The sequence below is a fragment of the Epinephelus lanceolatus genome, chromosome 17, assembly GCF_041903045.1.
Source record: "Epinephelus lanceolatus isolate andai-2023 chromosome 17, ASM4190304v1, whole genome shotgun sequence".
Lineage (NCBI taxonomy): Eukaryota > Metazoa > Chordata > Actinopteri > Perciformes > Serranidae > Epinephelus > Epinephelus lanceolatus.
Genome location: NC_135750.1, coordinates 37,644,344 through 37,668,263, shown reverse-complemented (window position 1 = coordinate 37,668,263; position 23,920 = coordinate 37,644,344). Strand labels below are relative to the sequence as shown.

The following is a 23,920-nucleotide window of genomic DNA, read 5'->3' as shown; positions in this document are numbered from 1 at the left end:
GTCTGTTCTCCACATTAAAGGACTGTGGGAAGTCAATTTTCATCAGTGGACCCCTTCCCACACTTGGCCGCGGCACAGGGCGATTCTCAAGACTCCTCTCTCTCCACTCCTGGCTCTGTGCCGCCTGCAGTTTGCACAGTTTTAACTTTATCGATAATTTTAACTTATTTTGGAATTGCCCCTCCTTCTACAGGCATGATGGACTGCACCTGAGTAAATTAGGTAGCCGCATGCTAGCAGCCAACATAGCGCACACTGTACACACCATGGAAAACACACGTCCGTGACTGTTTACATGCCACACCCCCTCCTCAGTGCATTCCTCTTCTTCCTCTATGGATCATTCTGCGAGCACTGGCTCCCGCAACCTCTCCCCCTACAGGCTCCAACTGCAACTGCCACTAACCACTACAGCCAGCTCCAGGTCAAATCCCAAACATCCTACAGTTCCCAGCCCTTCACACTATGTTTCCACCGATTATGTTCTCCCTCCCACAAACATTCCTGTAATCATCACTGAAAGACCCCACTCAATCAAGCCTCACTTTGCACACAGACATGCCCAGAATTTACTACCCATTACTATTCCTCAGTCCTCTTAAACCGTCCAAAAGCAACATCATCTGAAACTGGCTCTATTCAACACGATCTCAGAACAACAAAAGCCTCATCCTGAATGAATTCATCACTGACAATAACCTGGGTTTTCTTTGCATCACTGAAATATGGCACAAACCCCTGGACTATTTTTCACTTAATCAGACCACACCCACCGGATTCACATACACTGACAAACCTCGCCCTGAAGGCTGCAGAGGTGCGGTTGCTGCTATTCATCGGAAGGACATCAAAATAACCACCATCCCTGCAGTTAACTCATTTCAACGTAATGAGAGTTTACTCAATTCGCCATGGCAGAAGACAGCAGCAGCAAGAGATGACCAAACTTCTCCCAGGAGGAAACTGATGTTTTGGTCCGGGAGGTCCAAGCTCGCAGTGTCTGAATATACGGAACTGCGAGCAGACCTCCACGGGCTGATGATGCAAAGGTAGCCTGGGAGGAGGTCACCACAATTGTAAATCAATGTTGCGTTTCTCTCGCGCACGCGCTCTCTCTCTTTCTCTCTCGCAGTCTCACTCTGTTTCTTTTCTTTTGACTTTTCTAAGATGACAGATGCTGAATATATACTCCCTATCTGATGCTGTGGCTGTTTGTGGTCGGCTGAGAGGGATGTGAACTCATTAGTTTGCAGCTGTGTTAATCAAATCAGGTTGGGTTTCCATTACGCGTGCCAAATGGTGCCAATCCCCTTTGATCTGACATCAGATGTGACGGGACAGTCAATATAGAGATACATTTATGTGCTGATTGCAGATAGCTGCATTGAATAGTGGTTTTTGTGGGTATTTAATGTGCCTAAGGTTTTGGTGATGTGTGTGCACTGCCTGCCGGTCAGCCAAACTTACGGCTGCGCTCCCCCTGCGCTGACAGTAGACCTGGTTTCAGCTGGCGGGCTTTTAGCGCACCTTCGGCGAAGCCTTTTTGCACAAAACTGTCACTGCGCCAAGCTGGATCTGTCGACACCTCCCCCTGCTGCGCCGCCACACCCATCTCAGCGCACCTCGGTCTGCCAAACTACCAAACTGAGTGTGCTTCGGGTTGCGCTGCTCCAAACTAGCTCTGCGTGGGGTTCGCCACCCTGCGCTGGGCCGGGAAACTAGAGACCAACATGTTAACTTCCCCACTCACTCACATGGACACATCCTGGATCTGGTCTGCTCAACTGGTCTAACATTACACCACCTTTCCAGCATCAACCTCCATATCTCTGACCACCTGGCAATCACTATGGATATTAATATCCCCATCCGCACTCCTAAAGTAAAATGCACAATATCCTTCAGAAATCTCAAATCCATCACTCCCTAAGCTCTCTGAGCTTCACTCACCAGCATAATATCTACCTCCCCTCCCCCATTCTCCAACGACCCCACTGACCTTGTCCAACAATAAACAAACTTCTCAAACCCATCGACAACACCTCCACATCCTTCACAGTCGACAAGTGCAACTCATTCTTGTCATTCTTCCAAACAAAAATTAACACCATCTACAGCAACCTGACCACCTCCCCTTCCTTCCCAACCCCTCCACCTGCTCTTCCCCCCACCTCCGTTCCGCCACTGTCATACTTCCCCCCACTGACCCCTCTGAACCTCACAAAAGTCACTACAGGTATGAGTAACTCTACATCAGTTTACGACCCAATCCCTTCCTCACTTGTCAAGTCCTGTCTCCCTTCTATCTCCCCACTCATCTCCAGAATTATCAATGCCTCCCTCAGCTCCGGCTTAGTCCCAGATCCTCTGAAACTCACCGCTGTCGCCCCTATCCTCAAAAAACCCGGACTCAATCCTGACATCATGACCAACTTCCGGCCCATCTCCAACCTTCCCTTTCTGTGAAAAATCCTGAAGGGCGTTGTTGCCACTCGCCTCAAAACCCACTTCACCTCCAACGACCTATTTGAGACGTTTCAATCTGGATTCAACGCAGCACTGAAACAGCTCTTCTCAAAGTCACCAACGACCTCCTCCTCTCCGCCGACCCTGGTCACCTCAACATCCTCATCATGCTTGACCTCACTGCTGCGTTTGACACGATTAACCACTCCACCCTCCTCTCCCGTCTTAAAACCTGTTACAACATCACTGGCAGAGCTATCTCCTGGTTCAGATCATATCTCTCCAACAGACAGCAATTCATCCATATCAATAACTGCACCTCCTCCACCGCTCCTCTGTCCCAAGGTGTCACCCAGGGTTCTGTGCTTGGTACCCTCCTTTTCATCCTTTACATCCTCCCGCTTGGTAACATCATCCGCCGATATGGCCTCCATTTCCACTGCTATGCCAACGACATCCTAAATCAACATTGCTACCAAATCCATCACTACAGCAATCTGCTCCACACTTGAAAATTGCCTCAGTGAAATAAAATCCTGGATGTAAACTAACTTTCTACAACTCAACTGTAACAAATCAGACATGATCATAATTGGCCCCATTTCCCTTACTAAAACCATCCATAATTTCAGCCTTAATGTTGCAAATTCTACACTTTCTCCATCTCCACATCTACGCAACCTCTGAGTCACTTTCGTCAGCAACCTTTCATTTGAACCGCACGTTAATCATATCACCAAAACCGGCACATACTATAACTAGTAGTGTAGTGGTAGATGGGTAGGTTACCCCAGGAGGAAGTGGGTACTCCCCTACATATTCCAATGGCATTTTGGCTGATAGGTGGGTATACTGAAAACCACTGACTTTAACCATGTAAAGTATTAATAAATGATACAGGCATACAGCACAAATAAGGTTGAACTGGTTCATATTGGTGCTGTATTCTGTTGTCCACTGTGTAATAACTGATTGAAAAAACACATTAATTTGACCAGAAGTTGTGTTGTATGATGGAAATATTTACTTCTGTTGCATGTTTCCGATGTTTTCTGAGTGTGCCATTGGGAAGCGCTGTTGCCATGAGGGAGTACTTGGTCTGCAATAGTGTTTGGGAGGGTGGAGTCTGTCAAGATTTCCCTGTAGAACATTGCATTGTAACACAATGATCAATGTTATGTACATCACCGGTGCATGTGTGTGTGTGTGTGTGTGTGTGTGTGTGTGTGTATTTCCATGAGTGACCAGTATTTCCATGAATGACCAGTATTTCCATGAGTGACCAGTATTGTCTTCTTGACCCTTTTGTATTTGACTCCCTGCCATATTTAATGTAATTGGTGGAATCAAATAAATTATTTGGATGTGTGTGTGTGTGTGTGTGTGTGTGTGTGTGTATACTGAAGACATTTGTTTTCGCACCGGTCTAAACTGAAAGTTGCTGGCCAAAATGACACATTTTGTTTACAAAATGCTCCAACACTCATGAAATATAAAAGAAAACACACAACAAAGGTAAATATTTCCATCATACAACACAAATTAATACTTTTTTTCCATTAAAAAAAAAAATCATTATGCTTTTATATTTGTTACGCTTTTCTATGGTTTTATCTATTACTGTGGCCGAGAAAGGAATATGTGGAGTTTTGCTAACTCCTACTCCAGAAAATTGGCAGCTCCATCACTAAGAAGCTCCACTGTTATGAAAGCATGATTGTGGCTTGAAATGATAAAACCCTACAGGATGATATACAAATGGCATAAATAAATACATCAATTATGAATGATTAACTAATAACTACTTCTACTAATGCCAGTGTAAAAAGATCACAGTGCGGGTGGGCTTTTAAGGACATCAGACTGATCTTGTCAGCAGCAGCTCATCAGCAGTCTGAGCTGCACTTTGTCTTCTTAGCTGTGCTTCCTCACACTGTAGCAAGTAGCACAGATTAGCAAGCATTTTCTGTGTATGTGTTTTTCTCACATTTTGGTTATGTTTGCATTCCAATGATACAGCACAACTGGATCTGACAAACTATTATGGAACTTGGCACAGTTTAGGGTGACAAAGTGCTCTGAGCTTGACAGGCTCCATCTGAGAAGTCCTAAACTGCCCACCGTACCACAAAGTTTAAATGGTAATGAAGCAGACACCTGGGTAGGCTGCCTCGATCTTGACAGTGGATACACCCGGAGATAGCTGGGGCTGGATAGGTTCAACTATTGGCCTATTACTAACCACAGGAATTACCAGCTCCTTCAACGACAAGACACAGACAATAATACCAAATGGACAAGATCAATAAAGTACCATATGCATGTCTTTTAGTCTATTATTTAAGCTTTGCACACTGCTTCTGTCATGCAATAGCAATACAGGCGTTGTGCTGTGAAGCAGATTAGCATTCAGGCTGCATGGCAACTGACTGCAGTTTAAAAACAGGGCAGAAATTAACAGCTCAGCGAGCAAGCCAGACAGCCAAAATGCCACTTCTGCATAGACTTATGTTTGGATTTCTTTTTTAGGACAACGTTAAGAATTTTTATCTGTTTTTGGTACTAGTACATAGTAATCAAACACACTGATCATTTACACATTGCTCAGCGCTGACCAGCTTAGAGTCATGCAGCAACATTGCTGACTTCATGCAAAAGTGATTCTGCAACTCCTCTGTGGCTGAGAGGAGTGTCTGTGTGCATGCAAACTGCCTCTGCATTTTCACTCTTTAAAGCGCCCAACCTACCTGATCTGGTGCAGCTGTTGCTACTGACCGCAGGAAAAAAAGAAACAAACATTTTTCATTTTAAGTTTGTGACATAACACACTTTATGTAACTATGTCAGGCAGTTTACGGAAAGGTAAAATGTATCTACTGCATGTATATCTATGAGGATACGTTAAATAACAGAAACACCTCTCAGTATATAACACAATATAGTTCAACAGCACAATAAACTACATTCTCTAAAATAGTCATACAGTTGCATCATCTCTCTCCCTCTCACCCTCTCTAAAAAGGGTTTCAACAAAAACTTATCATCAGAACATCCATGAAGGAGGATTCCTTAAAGCATTGTTGTATTAGACTGCATTAGTTTTAACTACCTAATAAGATGGCAACTGAATGAATATTGACAGAGATTTTGCTAATGGCAGTATAATTTATGTGTCTGCTTTGTAAAGCCTGGTCACACCAGAAAGTGGCAGTGGCAACTGTATGAGGATCGGTTTTGTCCGAATAATATTGATTGGTGGATTATGATAAGGCTTTATAGGTGAGTTTTCAACCCAGTCTCGCTCCAAAGTCACTGAATAGCGGCAATTGGTCAGTGACTTCAGGCGACAGACACTGATGAAAAAAGCTGTCCTTTCACGTTGGCATGATACACAGCCAGTCGCCAATATTCTGTAACGTCGCCCGATGGTGTCAGGGGCAGGACAAGCGTAGTCTCTATATACAGACTCTACATTCAGTGAATGTAGAGTCTGTAGGCAAACCCCGGAGATCTTGCCTCCAGAAGAAGAGCGGAAGAGCCCTGGTTTCCGGTTGTAGGCTGTTTGTAGTCTACGCGATATTGACCAACCACGTTTGAGCCGGCTGCAGTTGTTGCCAGGTTAAACGGTCTGTGCGGTGAACTAACGAGGCGGAACATAATTGGCGTCACTGCAAACTCTGAATCCATCGCAATGGTTCAGCATATTTACTTATACATAAATGGAAGTCGGAAACGGATATTCGCCTCCTCCGCCCGAATCAAACCGGAATGCCAAAAAATTGGGGGTCTGCCCCCAGGCTGTATCGCCGTCTGCCGGAAGTCAGACGCCGAATATAGCTGATGGGTTCCGAGAATGGGACAAGCGTGGCAGGACAACAATGTACAATAAGTTAAGTTGTTGGAAGTCCGAGTACAGCAGGTAGGAGGGGTGTTGGATGGGTCCAACATCGCCCACTTCCACCTAGGAGGCTTGTGTTCACTTCCTGTATGATTGTAAAGGCAAACCCTGGTCTTTTTTCCTAAACCCAACCACATGAACGTAACCCTGTGAGTTTGTTGTAGAAGGAAAAAAATGATATGGAGAGTCCATGACCAAATGTCGAGTGTGACGAAGTCCGAGTGAGAATGAGAGAATGTGCTGGAGTTGTACCTGTTTGTTTGTTGGTGGTCTGACAGAAATGTTTATCAAACCTGCTGTGGTGGTTGTATCTCAAAATAGTCAGCATCATTTGGAACACAAGAATCATAGCTTACTTACTATCTGGTGCTATCCAGACACTAATGTACACAGGTTTTGGGTGGTGGATTTCTATCAGATAGTTTCTGAGGCCTGTTCTTTGTGCCTGGAAAACTCTGTTCTCCTCTGCTCCAGAGAAGCTTAGCAGCAATTTGGACCCTGTCTGGCTTTGGCTAAGATGTTGCAAAGTTTCTCCTTACCATGGCAACTGCCAAACCTGCTCTGGATAAGAACAGGGAGGGAGAAGCTCCTCTCCCTCTCTCAGCTAGGTTTATTTCACTCTGTCTCTCCCTCTTCTGGAAGGCTGTGGGCTGGGCTGTGTTTTAAGGGAATGTGAAGTGAGCCAAAGCACTGTAATCCTTGATAACTACAAACAAAAGTTACATGAGGGATGTTAAAGATGTGGGTTCCTCATCATATGCAAGAGGGATCATACATCAGGGTTTCTAGAATTACTTTGGCGCTGTAATTTGTTTAAGTGAGATTGCTGTTTATGCCACAGTGTAGACATTTGTCACTGTAACACTGGCGTTGTGAAGATGATAAATTAAGACCTAAATTCAAACAAGAGAGGGGGTGTTGATATCTTTGACAGTCCATTGAGTTCAGTCACTTAAAAGCATAACAGATGAAACACAGGTGAATAATGTTAATGTCTTGAAATCTCAAGAGTGCAGCTGTTGCAGGGTAAATTGTGTGATGGACAGAATTGCAACATGGCTTTCCACTCAAGGGGCATGTTGATGTCCAGCTGAAAAGGGATGGTGCCTCCCCATGATGAACATAAATCAAATGTACGTCTTATGCTGTCAACAGTTACCCATGGAATACCTAATGACCCTACCTTGCTATTGCCGACACAAAATGTGAGGATGTTAAGAACCAGTGGATTCACTTTACATAAATTTGCCTGAAAAACTCCAAAACTGGGCTCAAGGATGGATCGATATCGACTGTTTATGACCCAATTCAAACTTAGAAGCTGTAATTTTTTCATGTTGTTTTACTCTTTAGTTTGACACTTGAAAGACAAAGAGATGATAAAGAAATTCAGCAAGTGGAAAACAGCTCCCCCCGTCCATGTCCAGGGGGTAGATGTGGACACTGTGCAGGACTGTAAATGTGTGGGAGTACACCTGGACAACAAGCAGGGTTGGAAAAAGAATCCTGAGCCAACTGTATTTTGTTCTGAGGCTCTGATGATTCAACATCCACATGTCCGCAGTACCATGCTGAGAATGTTCTACCAGTCTGTGTTAGCCGGTGCTATTTTCATTGCCGTCATGTGCTGGAGCAGTCAACGCCAGCAGAATCAACAAGTTCAGCTGGCTCTGTCTTGGAGGACCAGCTCAAACGTGGACGCCCTCTGGCTCTCAGAACTGAATTTTTCACCCCACATTTATCCCCAGATAGGCAAAGTTGTAATTATTAATGGGCAGTGATTAATACTGTGTACGTTAACACTGAATGACTATTCTTTTGTTTATTGTTAAATGTATGTTGTTAGTATTTTGGAGAATGATACCTATAGCGGTGGTGATGTATGTAACAGTTGGGCTTAATATATTTGGTAACCTTAAAATCTAATGAGGCCATTATTTAACAGTCTGCATCGCCTCCTACAGTCATCTCTTGCTTTAAGTACGATACACTGCCTCCACAATCTCCAATGGAACTGCTCTGTTTTTCCATATACCTGTAAGCTTTGAGATAATACAAACAAAATGAACACAGTGTACAGTAAGAAGGCTACGTCAGGCAAACGTATCAAATGGTATCAAACTTTGAGCGTAAATGAGCCCTTATTGTCAATGATGCTCCGCAGCTTGTGTATCATTCTCCTCTCCTCGCCATGCAGGTTCTCCTGTAGTAACCCTGCCTTGTGTGAAGTCCAAGGACAACAGAGAGAACAAAAGGAAGTTGCTCCTTTTGTTTGTCTCATGATGTTGTTAGTCGGATGCCACAGTAACCAATGATGATTGAAGACTAGTAGGGTTTCACACTGTGAAACCCTACCAGGAATTGAAGGGCAAGTTAATTCAGGCAAAGGTAGAGGGAGGAAACATTTCTATTTTACGATTAAAGTCCATTTTTGTGGAGTTCCAGCGGTTCCAACATTGCCACAGAATGCCTCTTAATTTATTAATAAATTAAAATAATTGAATAGCAGGCTGTGTAACCCGATGGAGAAGGTTGAGATTTATGACATCAACTTGCGATAATTAAAGGAAGTCAGGAGACAAATAAATAAATGGGAAAAAAAGAAATGGGCAGGCAGCTAAAGGTCAGTAAGCTCAAATAGTTCTGCTCTGGGTTGTTTTGCACTAATTTCCTCAAATTAGTAGGCAAACTACTAAACCAAAACCATCTCATCTGCTGCTTTTATAAAATGCTACTTCTATGTTGCTTATTAAAACAGGACAGAGAATATTACACCCAGTCTTTCGAATTGGCAGCTTACCACTTGTAGCATTAATGATGAAATTACATTACATTGGCCTCAAAGGATATTCAGATTAAAACATTTCAAACACTTTGAGATAGAGAATGAAAAAGTCTAGACTGAAGACCAAACAGGGCTTTTGCAGTGTGGTCCCCAGATAATTTCGTGGTTTACTGTAAATGATTGGAAACAATATGTCTGCCAAGTTCAACAGTTCAGGTATCTTGGATCATATTCATGAGTCATGATGAAAAACGTATTGTGAGACTGACACATGTGCCTGACCAACTAAACTAAATCAAACAAAATTAACCAAACTAAACGACACAAACAGAACATGCACTGGTAATATAACATGGTAGAGACTCACCTGGTATAATATCGTCTGGTTTCCCAAAGGCCTCCACTGGTCTCTCTGGTGTTGGCAGAGGCTGGGGGAGTTGTGGGTCTACGGGCTCCTGGTATACGGTGACTGGCTTATTGACAGGCGGATTTGGTAGAACAGTGTAGCCCATTCCACCAGGACAGATGTCTTTGAACTTAGCTACATAATAAAAAAGCAGATATTGTTAATTGTTTAACATTAACTGTATATATAGTCTGCAAGACTACATGTTGCAAGGGTTCTGACAATGCTAATTTTATACAGGAATTAATCATTTGAGTTCATGACAAACTCAAAAGGTTAGGTACTAGATAGAAACCTCGAGAGGAACAGTAGCACACTTTTTAGGAATCTTTGAATTTTCTAATTTTATGGCTCAAAATGTGGTTTAAGGTAGCTCAACAAAACATGATACACGCATAAGATTTTGTTTTGCAGCTTAACTCGACAGCAATATGAGACACTTCCACCAAAAAACCCTGGAACAAGATGAAGACACAGTCTTGTCTCCATGAGTGCACTCAACATTTTAACAGCAAACAAAACTACAGAGTGCTGTATCTATTCTACCTCTCTACTCCTACATCAGTATATTTCAGGATAAATAAAATCTTGGCATCATTAAAACAACTTTGCCTGTTTTTACCAATTATATATAACTCCCATGAGATAAGGACACCTACAAAAGAGAAAATAATAGATAAATTCCCTGTGATGATTACGTACAATGAAATAGTCCATTCCCATGGAGAAATGATGGAGAAATAACTCAATGACATTATATTAGAGTGCACATCTCTTATTTGGCATAGTTGGAGACATTCAGTGTTAGAGACAAGTGTGGCTGATCAAGTTTGCCCATTGCTTGATCATGCTCTGAACTACTGTGTTGTTTGACAAGCTCTCCCTGAAACCTCATGCAGATTGGAAGTGGATGACAACAAGGGTTTCCTACCATAAACTCAACCTATATGCTGATGATAGTTCTCTGTTTTCGACGTCCATCACAAACCTCTGTTTCTACTGCCGTAGCGATAAAAATGATTCTAGCTTTATTTGAAAGTTAAATGTCAACCTCAGTATGTTTAAGCTTCCGTCCCCTAGCTAAAGCTTAATATGTTTCATGAGAGTCTACAGTTGAACATGTCATTAGTTTTCAGTTCAGGGCAGCATGTCCCAGAGTACATCCTAGTTTTGTTGCAGATTAACGGAGGTATGGAGGACAAAAGTGTGGATTTTCCTTTTATTTCCATTGTGAAGAACACTATAAAATGGGACAAAGATCAATATATAGTGTAATAAAGTGTCTCAAGTTGTAATTTGATAACTCAAGGTATTAACTCCCTTGTCCAGGAGGAATGAAGCTCTGACAAAGAACTCCATGAATCAAAAAACAATGTCCTATCTATTATATGACAAGTAAGCTCAGTAATGAAGCAGTTACATAATCCTCGGAACAAGATTACACATAAACTATGTAAGAGTTGATTGCTGGAATTGACTAGCATTGCTGCATAGGCGTGGGGGAAAAATCAATATAGCATAGCATAACATATATTTTGCATGGCAATATTTTATCGATCGATACACATCGATACACGCCAAGTATCAATCTTGTATTATATGCATTATTGCTTTTTGCAAATACACAATTTAGTACAACTTTTGGTACTACTACTTTTTTGGTTGACTAGATGGTGCTGATGTTTTGTTCTTGTGAGGTCGGCAGAGGTTTCAATCAGCTGCATTTGGCAGGAAGTTTATCAAAACAAAGATAGAGACACCAGAGAAAGAAATCAGAAATGCGCCGTCAGCATTTGAAAACAAACTTTTGGACTTCTTTTGGGTTTTTTAATAAGGAAGCAAAGGAGGACTTGGATATGACACATGCGATTTGCAAGCACAAAATACTCTGGGAATGCTACAAACATGAAGGCTCACCTCACACAACACCATCCAGAGATAGCGGTGGGTGCTGATGTCCTAGGTAATGCTAAACTAGCTGTGCTGAAAAATCAACCCACACTGGACACACTTAGCTTAACAAAGCTACCATCCAACTCTGAGAGCTAAGAAAATAACACCGTCCATCACCTATTTCATGTGCAAAGATCGACATACCAAGTTATTGAAAACAAAGGTTTTGTTACATGCTAAAAACACTGGAACCTGGGTATGTGACTCCGTCCTGACGTTATTTCACCAACACACTCATCCCCAAGCTCCACAGAGAAGTACAGCATAAATTTGAGGAACCTTTGAGTACAGCAGGAAGGGTGGCATTAGCTTCTGATTCCTGGACTCATTTCAGAAGTGAGGGGGACAAATTGTTCAGATGTCTATTGAGTGATTTATCGTCCTCTCAAATTCAATTGCACATCTCCTTAGCGGCAAAAGAACCACATAACCACAGACAGCCACAGTACAGCACCAGGGGACCAACTTTAGTTCTTTAAAATTATATACTATCAAAATCTTAAATTTTAACTGCCAAACTCTGGTTGAGTTGACACAGAATGACCCTCGAGCATCTACAGGGTAACTAGCCAGATAATTAAGTGCCAAATACCTGCCTGGTTTCTCCCTGTGCCTCTTCTATCTATTGCAATAATATAGATAATAAATGTGCAAAGCAAAATTTATAAATAGAATTAGGAATAGTAGTGGTGACATAGCTGTGGAAATTAACCTCAAAGTCACTTTCATGCTATAGATATTTTCTCTCAGTCAGTTATAATCTCTTCTCACCTATGAGAACCCTGCATGATCATCCTTGCTGGCCTCTGGTCCACTGTCTCCTCCCTGACCCTGCTCTTTCTATTGTGGCAATAGCGATTGAAAAAATATGTGCAAAGCAATAGTGAGCACAAGTTCTTATTAAGGAGGAGTGTTTTTTTTCCTAGCATGAAACTAGCTAGCAAGTGGTTTAACATAGGTAACAATAACATTAGTATTCTTGTTAACTAGCTTAACTTGATATATTGGCATCTAGGCTATTAATTAGTCATCATTTAGCTAACATTATCTACATGCAACAGCATTATTCAACTTACATTGTTTGTTTGGAAGAAACTGCAAGGTTTTTTGCTTCTTGCTGGCTGGTTTGCTGAACATAGTCAACACACAGCAGCAGTGCCCAGCAGCACACGTCTTGTCTGTGTGATTGATTCACATCACAACACGACAGCATGTGTATGCCACCTGGCACCACCTACTCAGGTGCGTTTAAAGACGGCTCGGAAAAACACGTTACCACATGATAAAAACGAATTGAACAGTTGTAACGGCTGTAAAAATAAAGTGCGGGGGACAGAGGGCACAGATACAGGAAGTGCGGGGGACATGTCCCACATGTACCATGATGGTGTTGGTCAGTCTTTCTGCTTTGCATCACATTTTGCTGCAATAAAAATGATTAAAGTCAGATGAACAGACTGAAAACTTTATCTTATGAGGTAAAACTGACGTTGATAAAGTTTTCCTTTGGGGAAATAATTTGCAGTTGGAAAAAACAGTAATAAATCGCAATATATTTTATTGCAATACTCAGCATATTGCAGTAATATCACATCGTGACCTTGGTCTCGTGACAATATCGTATCGTGGGTCTTCTGGTGATACCCACCCCTAATTATTTTGATCTGATCAATAACTTCAATGAACTGTACTAATACCAGCCCTTACTGTCATAATGACCTACTTTAATAAATAATGCTGGTAAATCTCTGAGAACTGGCAAGACATGAAACCTGGAGAATCTAAAAAGTCAGTATCTCTTTAGGCATCCAAGAATCTTGGTAGTGCAGAGAGTTCAGGCTTTGACAGAGACAATGCTTATGCTTGTTCCAAGAATAAATGCCCTTGTGTAATGGAATGTTTGGCTTGTTTTCATCATCATGCAACAGTACAATATTTTTTTGTGTAACTATAGACATGAGGAAGCAGTGGGCACTGAACAGGAAGCACTCACACTGGTAAAAGGAAATAAAAGGTCAGTGGTACAAGGTGCATTACATAATTCTAATTACCATTTCTAAATTGGAAATTTAGAACAATCACATTAGCTCTAGTTAGATTACCTGATGTAATTAATGGGATAACTTTGATTATCTTGATGAGAAACAAGTGTCTGAATTACTTAAAACAGCTTTGTTCTGACTGACAAGTTCAACTCACCACCAAACTGTAAGTCACTACTTATTTCTCTCAAGCAACATAATTCTAATTTATATGCATAGCAAAAGTCAAACTCCATACTTCATATTCCACCTAGATCTCCATGCACATTACCAAAAAATATATACTGCTGACAAACTATGAGTTATAAAGGTGACATGAGCCTGGCAAAAAAACATTTTAAATACATTAAAATGCACAGCCATTTTAGGATGTAACTAACTGCAAATGCCCAAAAATAATAATTACTGCCTGACTTAACTGTCTTGATATAATGAGACGTGGAAATGAAATAAAGATAAAAAGGACAGGTGTAAAAGTGGCTAATCTAAAAGCAACTCTAAAAGCAACATAGCCAGGCTGTGACACCCATGCAGACAGAAAGCATCAGGGATAAAAGAATGAGACACACACAGGATCTTTTTTTTCTCCTTTCTTTTTTCTTTTTTGTTAAATTTGCTGTCTTTTATCTACATTGATAAAAGTTTATTTGTGATAAAGACCATAAAATGCTTGAATTCCTTCGCTGGGGGCAGTAAGTCCCTCCCAACCCAGAGGGAGCCATTTGCCTAGAACTGCTACAATAATCTTTCATCAAAATACATTGAGAATGACATGGTGTGAACCAGGTCAGCTTCAGGTTCAAGTCTGCAGCCATGCTGGTAGCTCTCTGAGGCTATACTTGAACATAGCAGTGCCTTAATCTAAATACTAACATCAGTAGTCTAATATTGTTACAATGACATGCTGATGATAAACAGGTGATGTTTACCATGTTCACCATCTTAGTTTATTGTGTTAGCATGCTAACATTTGCGAATTAGCAATAAACAAAAAGTACATCAGAAGCTGATGAGTATGTCATTAGTTTTGCAGGTCTTCGGTCATAAACCAAAGTACTGATCAAATCACAATTTTGACTGGATGATGTCACTAGACAAAAGGGCAATTCAGTCTGAACCAACGTGGCTGACCGACAAACAGAATGACAGTCCTACATTTTCTGGAGCCACTCCATTAGCAGGCCTGAAAAGTACTTGCTCTATAAATCTGGTTCTCAGTTCCTCTACCCTTGTGGCTTCAAGGATGAACAGAGTCTTGCAGGACACTGGCCCACAAGGCAGAACTGAGTGCCTCAGCTCTATACTATGTTGCCCTGAGGTACAAACCTTTGCTAATTCACAAAGCCAAACTAAAGTGCTAAACTGAAGAGTGTTTGGCATCATCTTCTCTTCATTTAAGTGAGAAAGGTTTTGTGCTTTTAGTTCTCGTTGGGTACTTTTACATGCATGTTAATATTCCACTATTATTCAGAATATGACAATATTCTGAATTTATTGCGGGTAAACAGCATATCCTGTTTAGATATTCTAAATTATGCCTTTTTCAGAATACAGCATACAGCCTCTTGCCTGTTTATGGTCGGCTCTGTGCTTTGTTGTGGAGGTGTTGTACACAATTCACACTGACAACATTTTGCAAGGCTAATGTAGAGATGCATGCCCAAAAACCTACTTTTAAACATTAAGAAAGACTTCAATATCAACAAGTTTTCAGAAATGCGCAAATTACGCCAGCCTTTTCAAGAATGTGGTTGAAGGAATGAACGAGGGAAGCTGAGCTTGCATGGTCCCACAAATTCACCTCTGGTAGAAAAACTAAAAAAAATCTGATTTTGATGCAAAGAAGCACAACAAATGGCTTCAGGCGTTCCAGTGTTGTATATTTTGATGCAATAAACAGTATGTTATGGCTTGTTAATCGGAGTATGGGGGCTGCATGTAAATGGGAATATTAGTGGAATATTCATTTCCATGAAAACAGCTTAGATAGAATATTGTCTTTTTCAGAATAAGAGCAAAAACTGGACTATTTTGTGCATGTAAACGTACTCACTGAGACAGAGTCAGTGCCTGAAGTGGCTTGGGGCCTTACCTGTTCCTGGAGGGGGGCATTTGTCACAATGAGGGCCCCAGGCTTTGCCCACACTGCAGCAGCAGAGCTGTTTACTCAGCTGGGTAGAAACTGGGTGCAAACACTGCCTCCCTGAGCTGACCAAACGGAAGCAAGCCCCCTTCTCCTCTTGGATGGCAGGTGTGTTGGCTAAAGAGGAGTGCAGGTGGAGGAGGAAGGGGATGTAGGAAGTGGTGCACCAGAGTGTTGGAGATACATACATGAGGGAAAGAGAGAACAGAGAGTGGAGAAATAAAGAGGTCCCCTTCACCAAAGCAACCTCCCCTTCTCATCTGAACAACATTTTGCAACAAACATAGCCTAAACATATTTTTGAAACACCAATGCATAGAGAAAAAACATCTACATTTAACGCCTGAAGCCAAACACAACACACAGAAACACAATTAAAGCACAGACAACATGAAGGAAAAGAAACTGTTTCATGCCAATGCTTCATGCACTACCAAAGTCATTGCTAGCTCAGATGACAGCAAGCAGGAGAGTTTTGGCTCAGTTTGTGTTTTTTAAGTCTTGAAGTGTAATCGAACATCTTTACAAAATACCAACTGGAAACCTTTCAAATTGGAGCACAGACAAAATAATGACCTTCAAAGGGAACCAAGAATGTTCAGTTTAAATTTTCCTTTTTGCCTAAGACATTACCTGGAGTAAATCAGTTAAATTACTGTTAAAATACTTGACCTGTTCCCCCAACAGATTTCAAAACAGAAGGAATAACTGTTATGAAAGGTTGTCTGAAGCTTTTTCTGAAGCTTTAATTCTGCTTGTAGTTTGGATGCTGCATGAATGGTAACTAAACACATAAATGGGATTCTTCAATCCCCTCATATAAGAAGTTAGGCAATTGGGTACAAACTCAAAATGTGAAGTATTGAGGCACCGTCATGTTTTGCGCAAATTTTTCATATTAATCACATGGGATGCACAATATTGGATTTTTTGTCAATGTTCAATATACTGACATATAACAACTTATTTGGCCCATAGCTGATCTCGATAAATCTACTTTTTTCCCTACCTAATTTTAGTGATCATCAAGTCTTCTGTAGTGGAATTAACATTATAATACTCATACATACTCTTATTGTGATGGCCCACCAGCAGATGAAGACATGAAATACAATGCTTTACAATGTGTATATTATTCATTCATTGTGCAAAATAAGAAATAGCATGTTGGCCGATACTGAAAATTCATTTTAAAGCCGATATTGGCTAATATTATCGTGCATCCCTATTAATCACATATTCACATACAGTATTGGGGGCATTTGCTATTACACTCTAAAGGGAACTGTAAAGGAACACTTTGACATTTTGGAAAATACATTTATTCACTTTCTTTTTGAGTGTGAAGATAGAGACAACTTTTGTGCCTGTGTGTTCCCAGCTGGCCACCAATGGCGTTAGATGTTAATATTTGGTCTGGATGTCACAAATGTTCAATGAACAGCTTTGGACTTGTTGGACTTTTTCAGCGATTTACCACTCAAAGTAAACTCAGTCAGCGGCTTCTCTGGCAGCAGCACAGCATCTCTCTCTCTACCACTCTTTTCCTACATGTACACGTAGGAATTGGTAATTTTGTAATATGCCTGTCGTAATGTATACCTACATGACGCTCGTGGCTCTACAAATACTACAAATATGTGAATGAGCAATAGTCATCGTAACATAACAGCCTATCAAAATAAATGCAGGTCTGTGCGTGCATGGCTGCGTCTGATGGTAGTCGCAGAGCAATATGCTTATATATACACTATTTATAGATTTAAGGTTACTTTTTTGTGTTTGGCAGCTTTCTACAAGTGTAACTTGTGGTTGATTTTATTTTGTTGTATTATATATAATACATACAGAATCTGAATCTCGCTAAAGAAATGAGAGATAATTTTTGTTATTGAATTTTTCTGTTGTTACTACTGAATCTTTGAAGGCAAGCTGTCACATTTATCTTGACATATAGTATAAAACTATAAAATTTATTTTGTTGCAAGTTTATATTTTTGAAATTAATATTTTCCATATTTTAATAAATCATCAAGAATATTGATATCTCAAAAATGCCATAAAATATTGTGATAATATTTTAGGGTCGTATCGCCCACCCCTATTATGATTGTTATATAACATTTCTGTGAATAGATGCCCCTAAATCCTACACCCTGGACCTTTTAGTAATATGAGACTGATATCCATCTTCTCATCCTACTCAGAAGAAAAGCAAATAAATGTATCTGTAAAAATGTTTAAAAGTCTCTAATTTACAGTAGGTCATCTGCCCAAAATGAATTAATAGGCAAGCAGGTAACCAAGAAATCAATGGCCTCTCACTGCAGAGTTTGTCTGCAGAAATGGGACAACCTGACAGAGGGAAAACTATCCCTGAGGCACTGTGCCAGTCTGGCCTTTATGGCAGAGTGAGTAGATGGAGCTACTGCTGAGTAAAAGGCAGATGACAGACAAACTGGAGTTTGCCACACTGCACTTACAGGACTATGAGGGCATGAGGGAAATGTGTCTGTGGTTCCATGAGACAAAAAGTAAGCGCTTTGGTCTTTGCCATGAAGCAACATGGTGGCTGCAATGTCATGCTACGGGTATGCTTTTCATTATGGGGGAGTCAGTGTCTGATCGGGATTTAGCTAAACAGGGAAAAAACAAAAACGGAGAAGTCCTTTAAGATAACCTACCTCAGGCTTTGGGCCTCAGAATGCTCCAAACAAAGTGCTTGTCAAATCGTACAACATCTGAAACCCCCTCCCCCAACAACTTTCCAGCATCAGAATCAATGGGGCTGCACCCAACAAGTTCTGTGACTTTCCAAAACTGAAAATCCAACAACCACATTTACTTCAGGGAGGGATTGGCCAGGTGTGCAGCTATGAGAAAGTAGACAGGATCTCAACAACTCTCAGGAGCTCTCTGTTTTTATTCCTGACACTACTACTACATCATGTGTACAACATGGAGTATGGTAACACAAATGCCTTCTAAGAAAGACTGTCCCATAGGGTGCGTTGTTAACAAGAATTCTTAGAGAGAGATTGCGGAGGCAGGAGGACACTATGACAGACTTTCCATCCTGCCTGCATTTATAAACACTTTGGTCTTTAGACATGATCAAAAATATGATTGATTGATTCTGCCAGAAACAGACTGCTTCCACCATGACCCATACTCAGATTAGTGACAAACTAGAATTACTGCCTTGCGGCTGTAAGCATACACACATCTTGTCCCCTGCAGTACAGAACATCTATACAATCATCACAGTTTCAAGGTGAGACCTCAAGATTAGTGTCACCAATTCAGTATCTAAATAAATGTCTCCCTTCTGTTCCTGAGATATGATGTTGAATAATATATTGCAGACAGTGTTTTTGTAGAACATTATGATGTCATAATGAAGTTGATCTTTTAGATATAAAATGTCATAATCAGCATATTAATTCAAGAGTTACATGTTTTGTGAGGTTACAGTGGCCTTCATCTTTTACCTTCGACTACCAAAATTTAATAAGTTCATTACTGAGTCCAACTGGACATTTGTGCCAAATTTGAAGAAATTCCACGAAGGCATTCTTGAGATATATGGAAGTACGGATGGACAACCCAAAAACGTAGTGCCTCCAGCCATGGCTATCACCTGCCAGGAGGCATAAAAATGAATGGACAGTTGAAGCACAGCTCATCATGATTAGAAAAAGTCAAAAGGCCTGTTGCAATTATTCCATAATTGCCTGATTGTGATTGTTAGATTTCAGAATCAAAGAATCTAAGTCAAAGCTAGAAATATCACAACAAATAATAAAATTAGGTGCATTTCCATAAAATTGAACACAAGGTTTCACATGTAAAAAAACATGGTGTGTTTGACAGCTCTGCAAACAGCTATGATGGAGATCACTTACACACAGTCCACTGCCTCTTAATTTCAGTATGTTTAAACCCAGAATTATGTTATAATGTAATCAGACCAAACAGCTGATCTGTCATGCAATATTCACTAAATCATAATTTATTCAACAACAACGTATAAACTCTTTATCAATGGCTTAAAACTACTTGGATGGATGCCCTGTGGGTTCTACACACACACCCACTGTGACAAAAGCAGGGCAATTACACTTTAGGGTTAGGGTAATCCAGAACAGCGAAGGGTTGAAAATTATCAAATATATTAAATAAATATATTTTTTTTAGCCATTAAACTCTTTAGCAGAGAAACATTTCAAATTTGTTTGTGTTATTGTTCACTAGCACATGTTAAATATTCTTTGTTCTTTTAACATCAGGTTGTGTTGTTAATTTGCTAACTCACTAATTAGGGTCTTAAATCCATCCTGCCAGTCTTCCTGTTACCCTTTATGAATGACGATTATAGACTACTGCAGTCTGCTGGTGTGGAGAGTTATTTCCTCTCATCCAGGCACAGAATAAGTCTCTTCTGTTTGCTTTTTATTAGCCATGAGCTAAAAGGACACAACCCCTTTATAATTTATCTCACACAAGTGCAGACAAACGCATACACACATGGAAGCTCCCTGCACTGCAACATTAGGGGAACACATGCTTGTCAGGACAAAGAGAAATTGATTGGTTGGGGGAATCAGATGATACAATGAACACCATGCTTTCATCCATGCACTGTTTTTATATGCATAACATCAAACACATTTCATTTTCAGCAGCAGTCTTAGCAGTCTTTCTTATGCTTACTTTGGAGCAGGTGGTAGGAGGAGATAATGAAACTTGTATTTCCCATGTCTTGTGTCATTATGTAATGGGAAATATCAAACTCATATAGGGAAGCTTTTGTATGAGCAAATCTGCACATTAGAGATCAACATGCAAATGTACTTCATTTCTATCAATAAAAGATCTTCTGACAATGTTCTGTTGGAGGTTCTGGGTTTGGAAGTTAATTATTGAGCGGTAATGAGAGAAATAATCCAAGACAATGTTAGATTGTGGGACTTACATATGCAAGTTGTAAGCGTGGGGTCAGGGACATAGCCAGGTTTACACATGCACCTGTAGCTGCCCATGGTGTTCACACAGTTTCCATTAGGACACACACCCTGTAGCTGGCACTCATCTACATCTGTGAATCAACAAGAAATGAAAAACACAATCAATCCAGGGAATTTTCAAAGGATTTCTTAACATTGCAAGATGGGAAACAGACATTTTCACAAACAAAACGAATCTGGCACATATATCCCAGGATTGTCTTTCACTGCATATTTTCCTAATACATATGCAGGTTAATATTTCTTATCATATTCTATTTTCAAACAACAAAATGTGTGCACCTTGGCAGACATATGTGTTCTCTGTGTCCTTTGTAGTGTCATCTCAGATTCCTGCTGACCCACACACTAGGGACGCTCCAGACTAATCCTAGTGACCAGTATCGAGGATGATCTAGGCATATTTTAATGGAAAGATATCTGCTAATAAATTTCACCCAAATCAGATCCTTTATTGACTGCATATCTGCCGTGTATTGTCATCTCAGCCTGCTAGTGTTGCAACACCCTGCTCTTTGAAATTACAGCCAGGCTCTGTGCTGCAAGCATTACACTCTATATGTGTATGAAAGTTTGAGTTGCGTGAATGTGAGAAATTAGCGATATACTCTATCACCAGGGCAGGACATATCAGCCATTACTAATTTACATGAATTCAGTGAGCAAGTTGATTGCAGGACAAAATAAAACAGAATGCAATAATATGCTTAATTTATTTTAATCTAAAATGTAAAGGTTCCTCTGATGCATTGCATTGGCTCTGATAAAATGACGTATTCATTTTTAAACAGAGTATTCTCGTTTTTTTTTAAACAGTTGTAGGTTTTATCTGTTGGAGAGCCACAGAGCCGCATGTGCTTGCACAATGTGATTTTCCCAAGTAAGATATGCTCCTCAACATCCCACAGTGCATTCCTGGACCAACACTGCAATCAACCAATCACAGCCCTCTGACATCATCAGTATGCTGCCCCTGTGCTTCTTCCAAAAGCTAGTTTTCCAATCCTCACTAACACTCAACAAAATCCTAATAAACTGCTGCAGGGTTGACGAGCTGGCTTGCTAACTAGGTAGACTATGGTAATGAGTAGGCTTGCCAATAGGCTAAAATATTGTTTATCAACATTAAGATTAAGGATAATATCATTTTGCACTTGCAGAGACCTGCAATAGACTAATTTTCCCTCTTTTTCCATAGCCCATTCAAAACAATATTTTTGAAAGATTGCAGTGCTAGTGTTGATTCAGATCCATCATTATCATCTTCATCCTGTTAAATTTGTTCGAATTGATCCAGGAACATCATTGTCATGTTTACCCTGAATAACTTGTTTACGTTGATCCAGGACTGTCATCAGAATACTGATCCTGGATATTTGTTTAAACAGATCCAGGACCATCTTTCATGTTGATCTGGATAATTTGTTCGTTGATCCAGGGCCATCATTTCCATCTTCATCCTGGTTAATCTGTTTATGTTGATCCAGGACCATCACTGTCATGTTGACCCTGGATAATCTGTTGATATTGATTCAGTATCATCATTGTCATGTCGATACTGGATAATTTGTTTATGCTGATCTTGTACAATTATTGCCATGTATAATCCTGAATAGAATTACTAATATTCATCCAGGACCATCACTGCTATGATGACGTTCACATACACAAATGACCAAGAATAAACGTGCCGATGATGGTCCTGGATCTGTCACGGCCTTGGCTATGTGACTAATTTCCCTGGGTTTTATCTTGTCCTCTGTTCCCCCTCCCCCGGTCCGTCTCTGTGTGTGTCTGTGCCAGCGTTGCCAGGTGGGAAATGTAGGATTATTGTACCAGAGACTCAAAATTATCGTATTTTGAGGGAAATTATCATACATCCGTCATAACCAAAATAACAATCCTACTGATGCGCTATAGGCAAATATAGTCACTCTAGTGTTTACTTTTTCCCATTTTCCTTGCTTCCGTTTTTCCTCTTCTTCTTCTTCTGTTTTGAATCTCATTCTCGCTCGACTTCCTGACAGGTCCTAGCGCCTCGTGGGGCAGGTACAGCTGACCATTCAGCCAATTGTGCTCATTGTTCAGAGAAAAACGTCACCCACATCTCACGCTAAGCAAAGTGCAATTGGCTGGAAACATGTCACATGGGAACAGATGTCTTCAGGGCATACTGATTACAACCACACATTCATGAAATGGTCAAATTATCGTACATTTGGCCTTTTTTGGGATTATTGATCGTACAGAGGGCCAAATTATCATACAAATACGATAATTATTGTTCACCTGGCAACGCTGGTCTGTGCTATGGGTTAGGCAACTCCCTCATTCTCCTGGGTCCCTGATCACATTGATTTAACTCACCTGCTCCCTGCTGCTCACCTGAGAACCATCTAGTAATTTACCCTGCAGTATAAAATACTGGCTCTCCTTTACAGTACTTGCCAGATCGTTGAGTCTACCACTGCAGATCACCGCCTCCCTGCCTGCCTGCCTGCCTGCCTGCCCGCCCGCCCGCCTTCCCATGGTGAGCAGTGAGCAATGTAGAGAGAATAGCAAACGGGGGCAAGTGCTCCACATATTTGTGTGCCTGTTTGTGCCTCGAGATTTTTTTCTGCAACACAGAATATCCACATCTCAAGTGCTAGTTGAACAGTTGCTGTTGAATTTCAATTTGGGGATGAATAAAGTTCTATTCTATTCTATTCTATTCTATATGAGCAGAAACTTGGGAGATTTTGAACTCTGTCTCACCTCTCCTGATGGCGGGACAGGCCCACAACCTAGGGCTCAAACTGCACCAAGGCTCCTGACCAATAATTGTGTTTCCATCACTACACAGAGGAGGAAAATACACTGGCTGAAACTACCCCGTCATATCTTTTATAAAGGTCCTAATATCCAAATTCCCTTATTTCAGCCAAAGACTAAAGTGTGGTGTCAAATGTAACTTCCAATAAATCAGGGTCTTTAGTAGGAATGTCCCAATTAAGTTTTTTGGCCTTGAGTCTTTTAATACTGGGTGTAACCTGACGCTGATTCTGATCTCATACTAAGGCTATGTTTACCTTAATGTTGATTAGATATGTACCTGACACATTAAAATAACAACTGCATCACCCTAGATTCAGCCAGCCTTTTTGTCATGAGATACTTGATCCAAGCACTGAAGGTCCTGATTCAAAACTATACAGCTG

General features: G+C 40.7%; 1 protein-coding gene across 4 annotated transcripts in view; it reads right to left on the bottom strand.

Annotated features, from left to right (window-relative positions):
• ltbp1 (latent transforming growth factor beta binding protein 1) overlaps window positions 1–23,920 on the bottom strand; it is a 203,971-nt gene that overhangs the window by 45,810 nt on the left and 134,241 nt on the right. Inside the window, exons 10-14 of one of the 4 annotated variants that reach the window (XM_033612892.2) lie at window positions 20,669–20,791; window positions 15,643–15,810; window positions 9,517–9,690; window positions 5,214–5,236; window positions 4,624–4,726 (exon numbers count right to left, since the gene is read on the bottom strand). In XM_033612892.2, the coding sequence (XP_033468783.1) occupies window positions 4,624–4,726; window positions 5,214–5,236; window positions 9,517–9,690; window positions 15,643–15,810; window positions 20,669–20,791 (591 nt within the window). The remainder of the gene's footprint in view (window positions 1–4,623; window positions 4,727–5,213; window positions 5,237–9,516; window positions 9,691–15,642; window positions 15,811–20,668; window positions 20,792–23,920) is intronic. The other 3 variants (XM_033612893.2, XM_033612896.2, XM_033612894.2) reach the window with 3 other exon arrangements.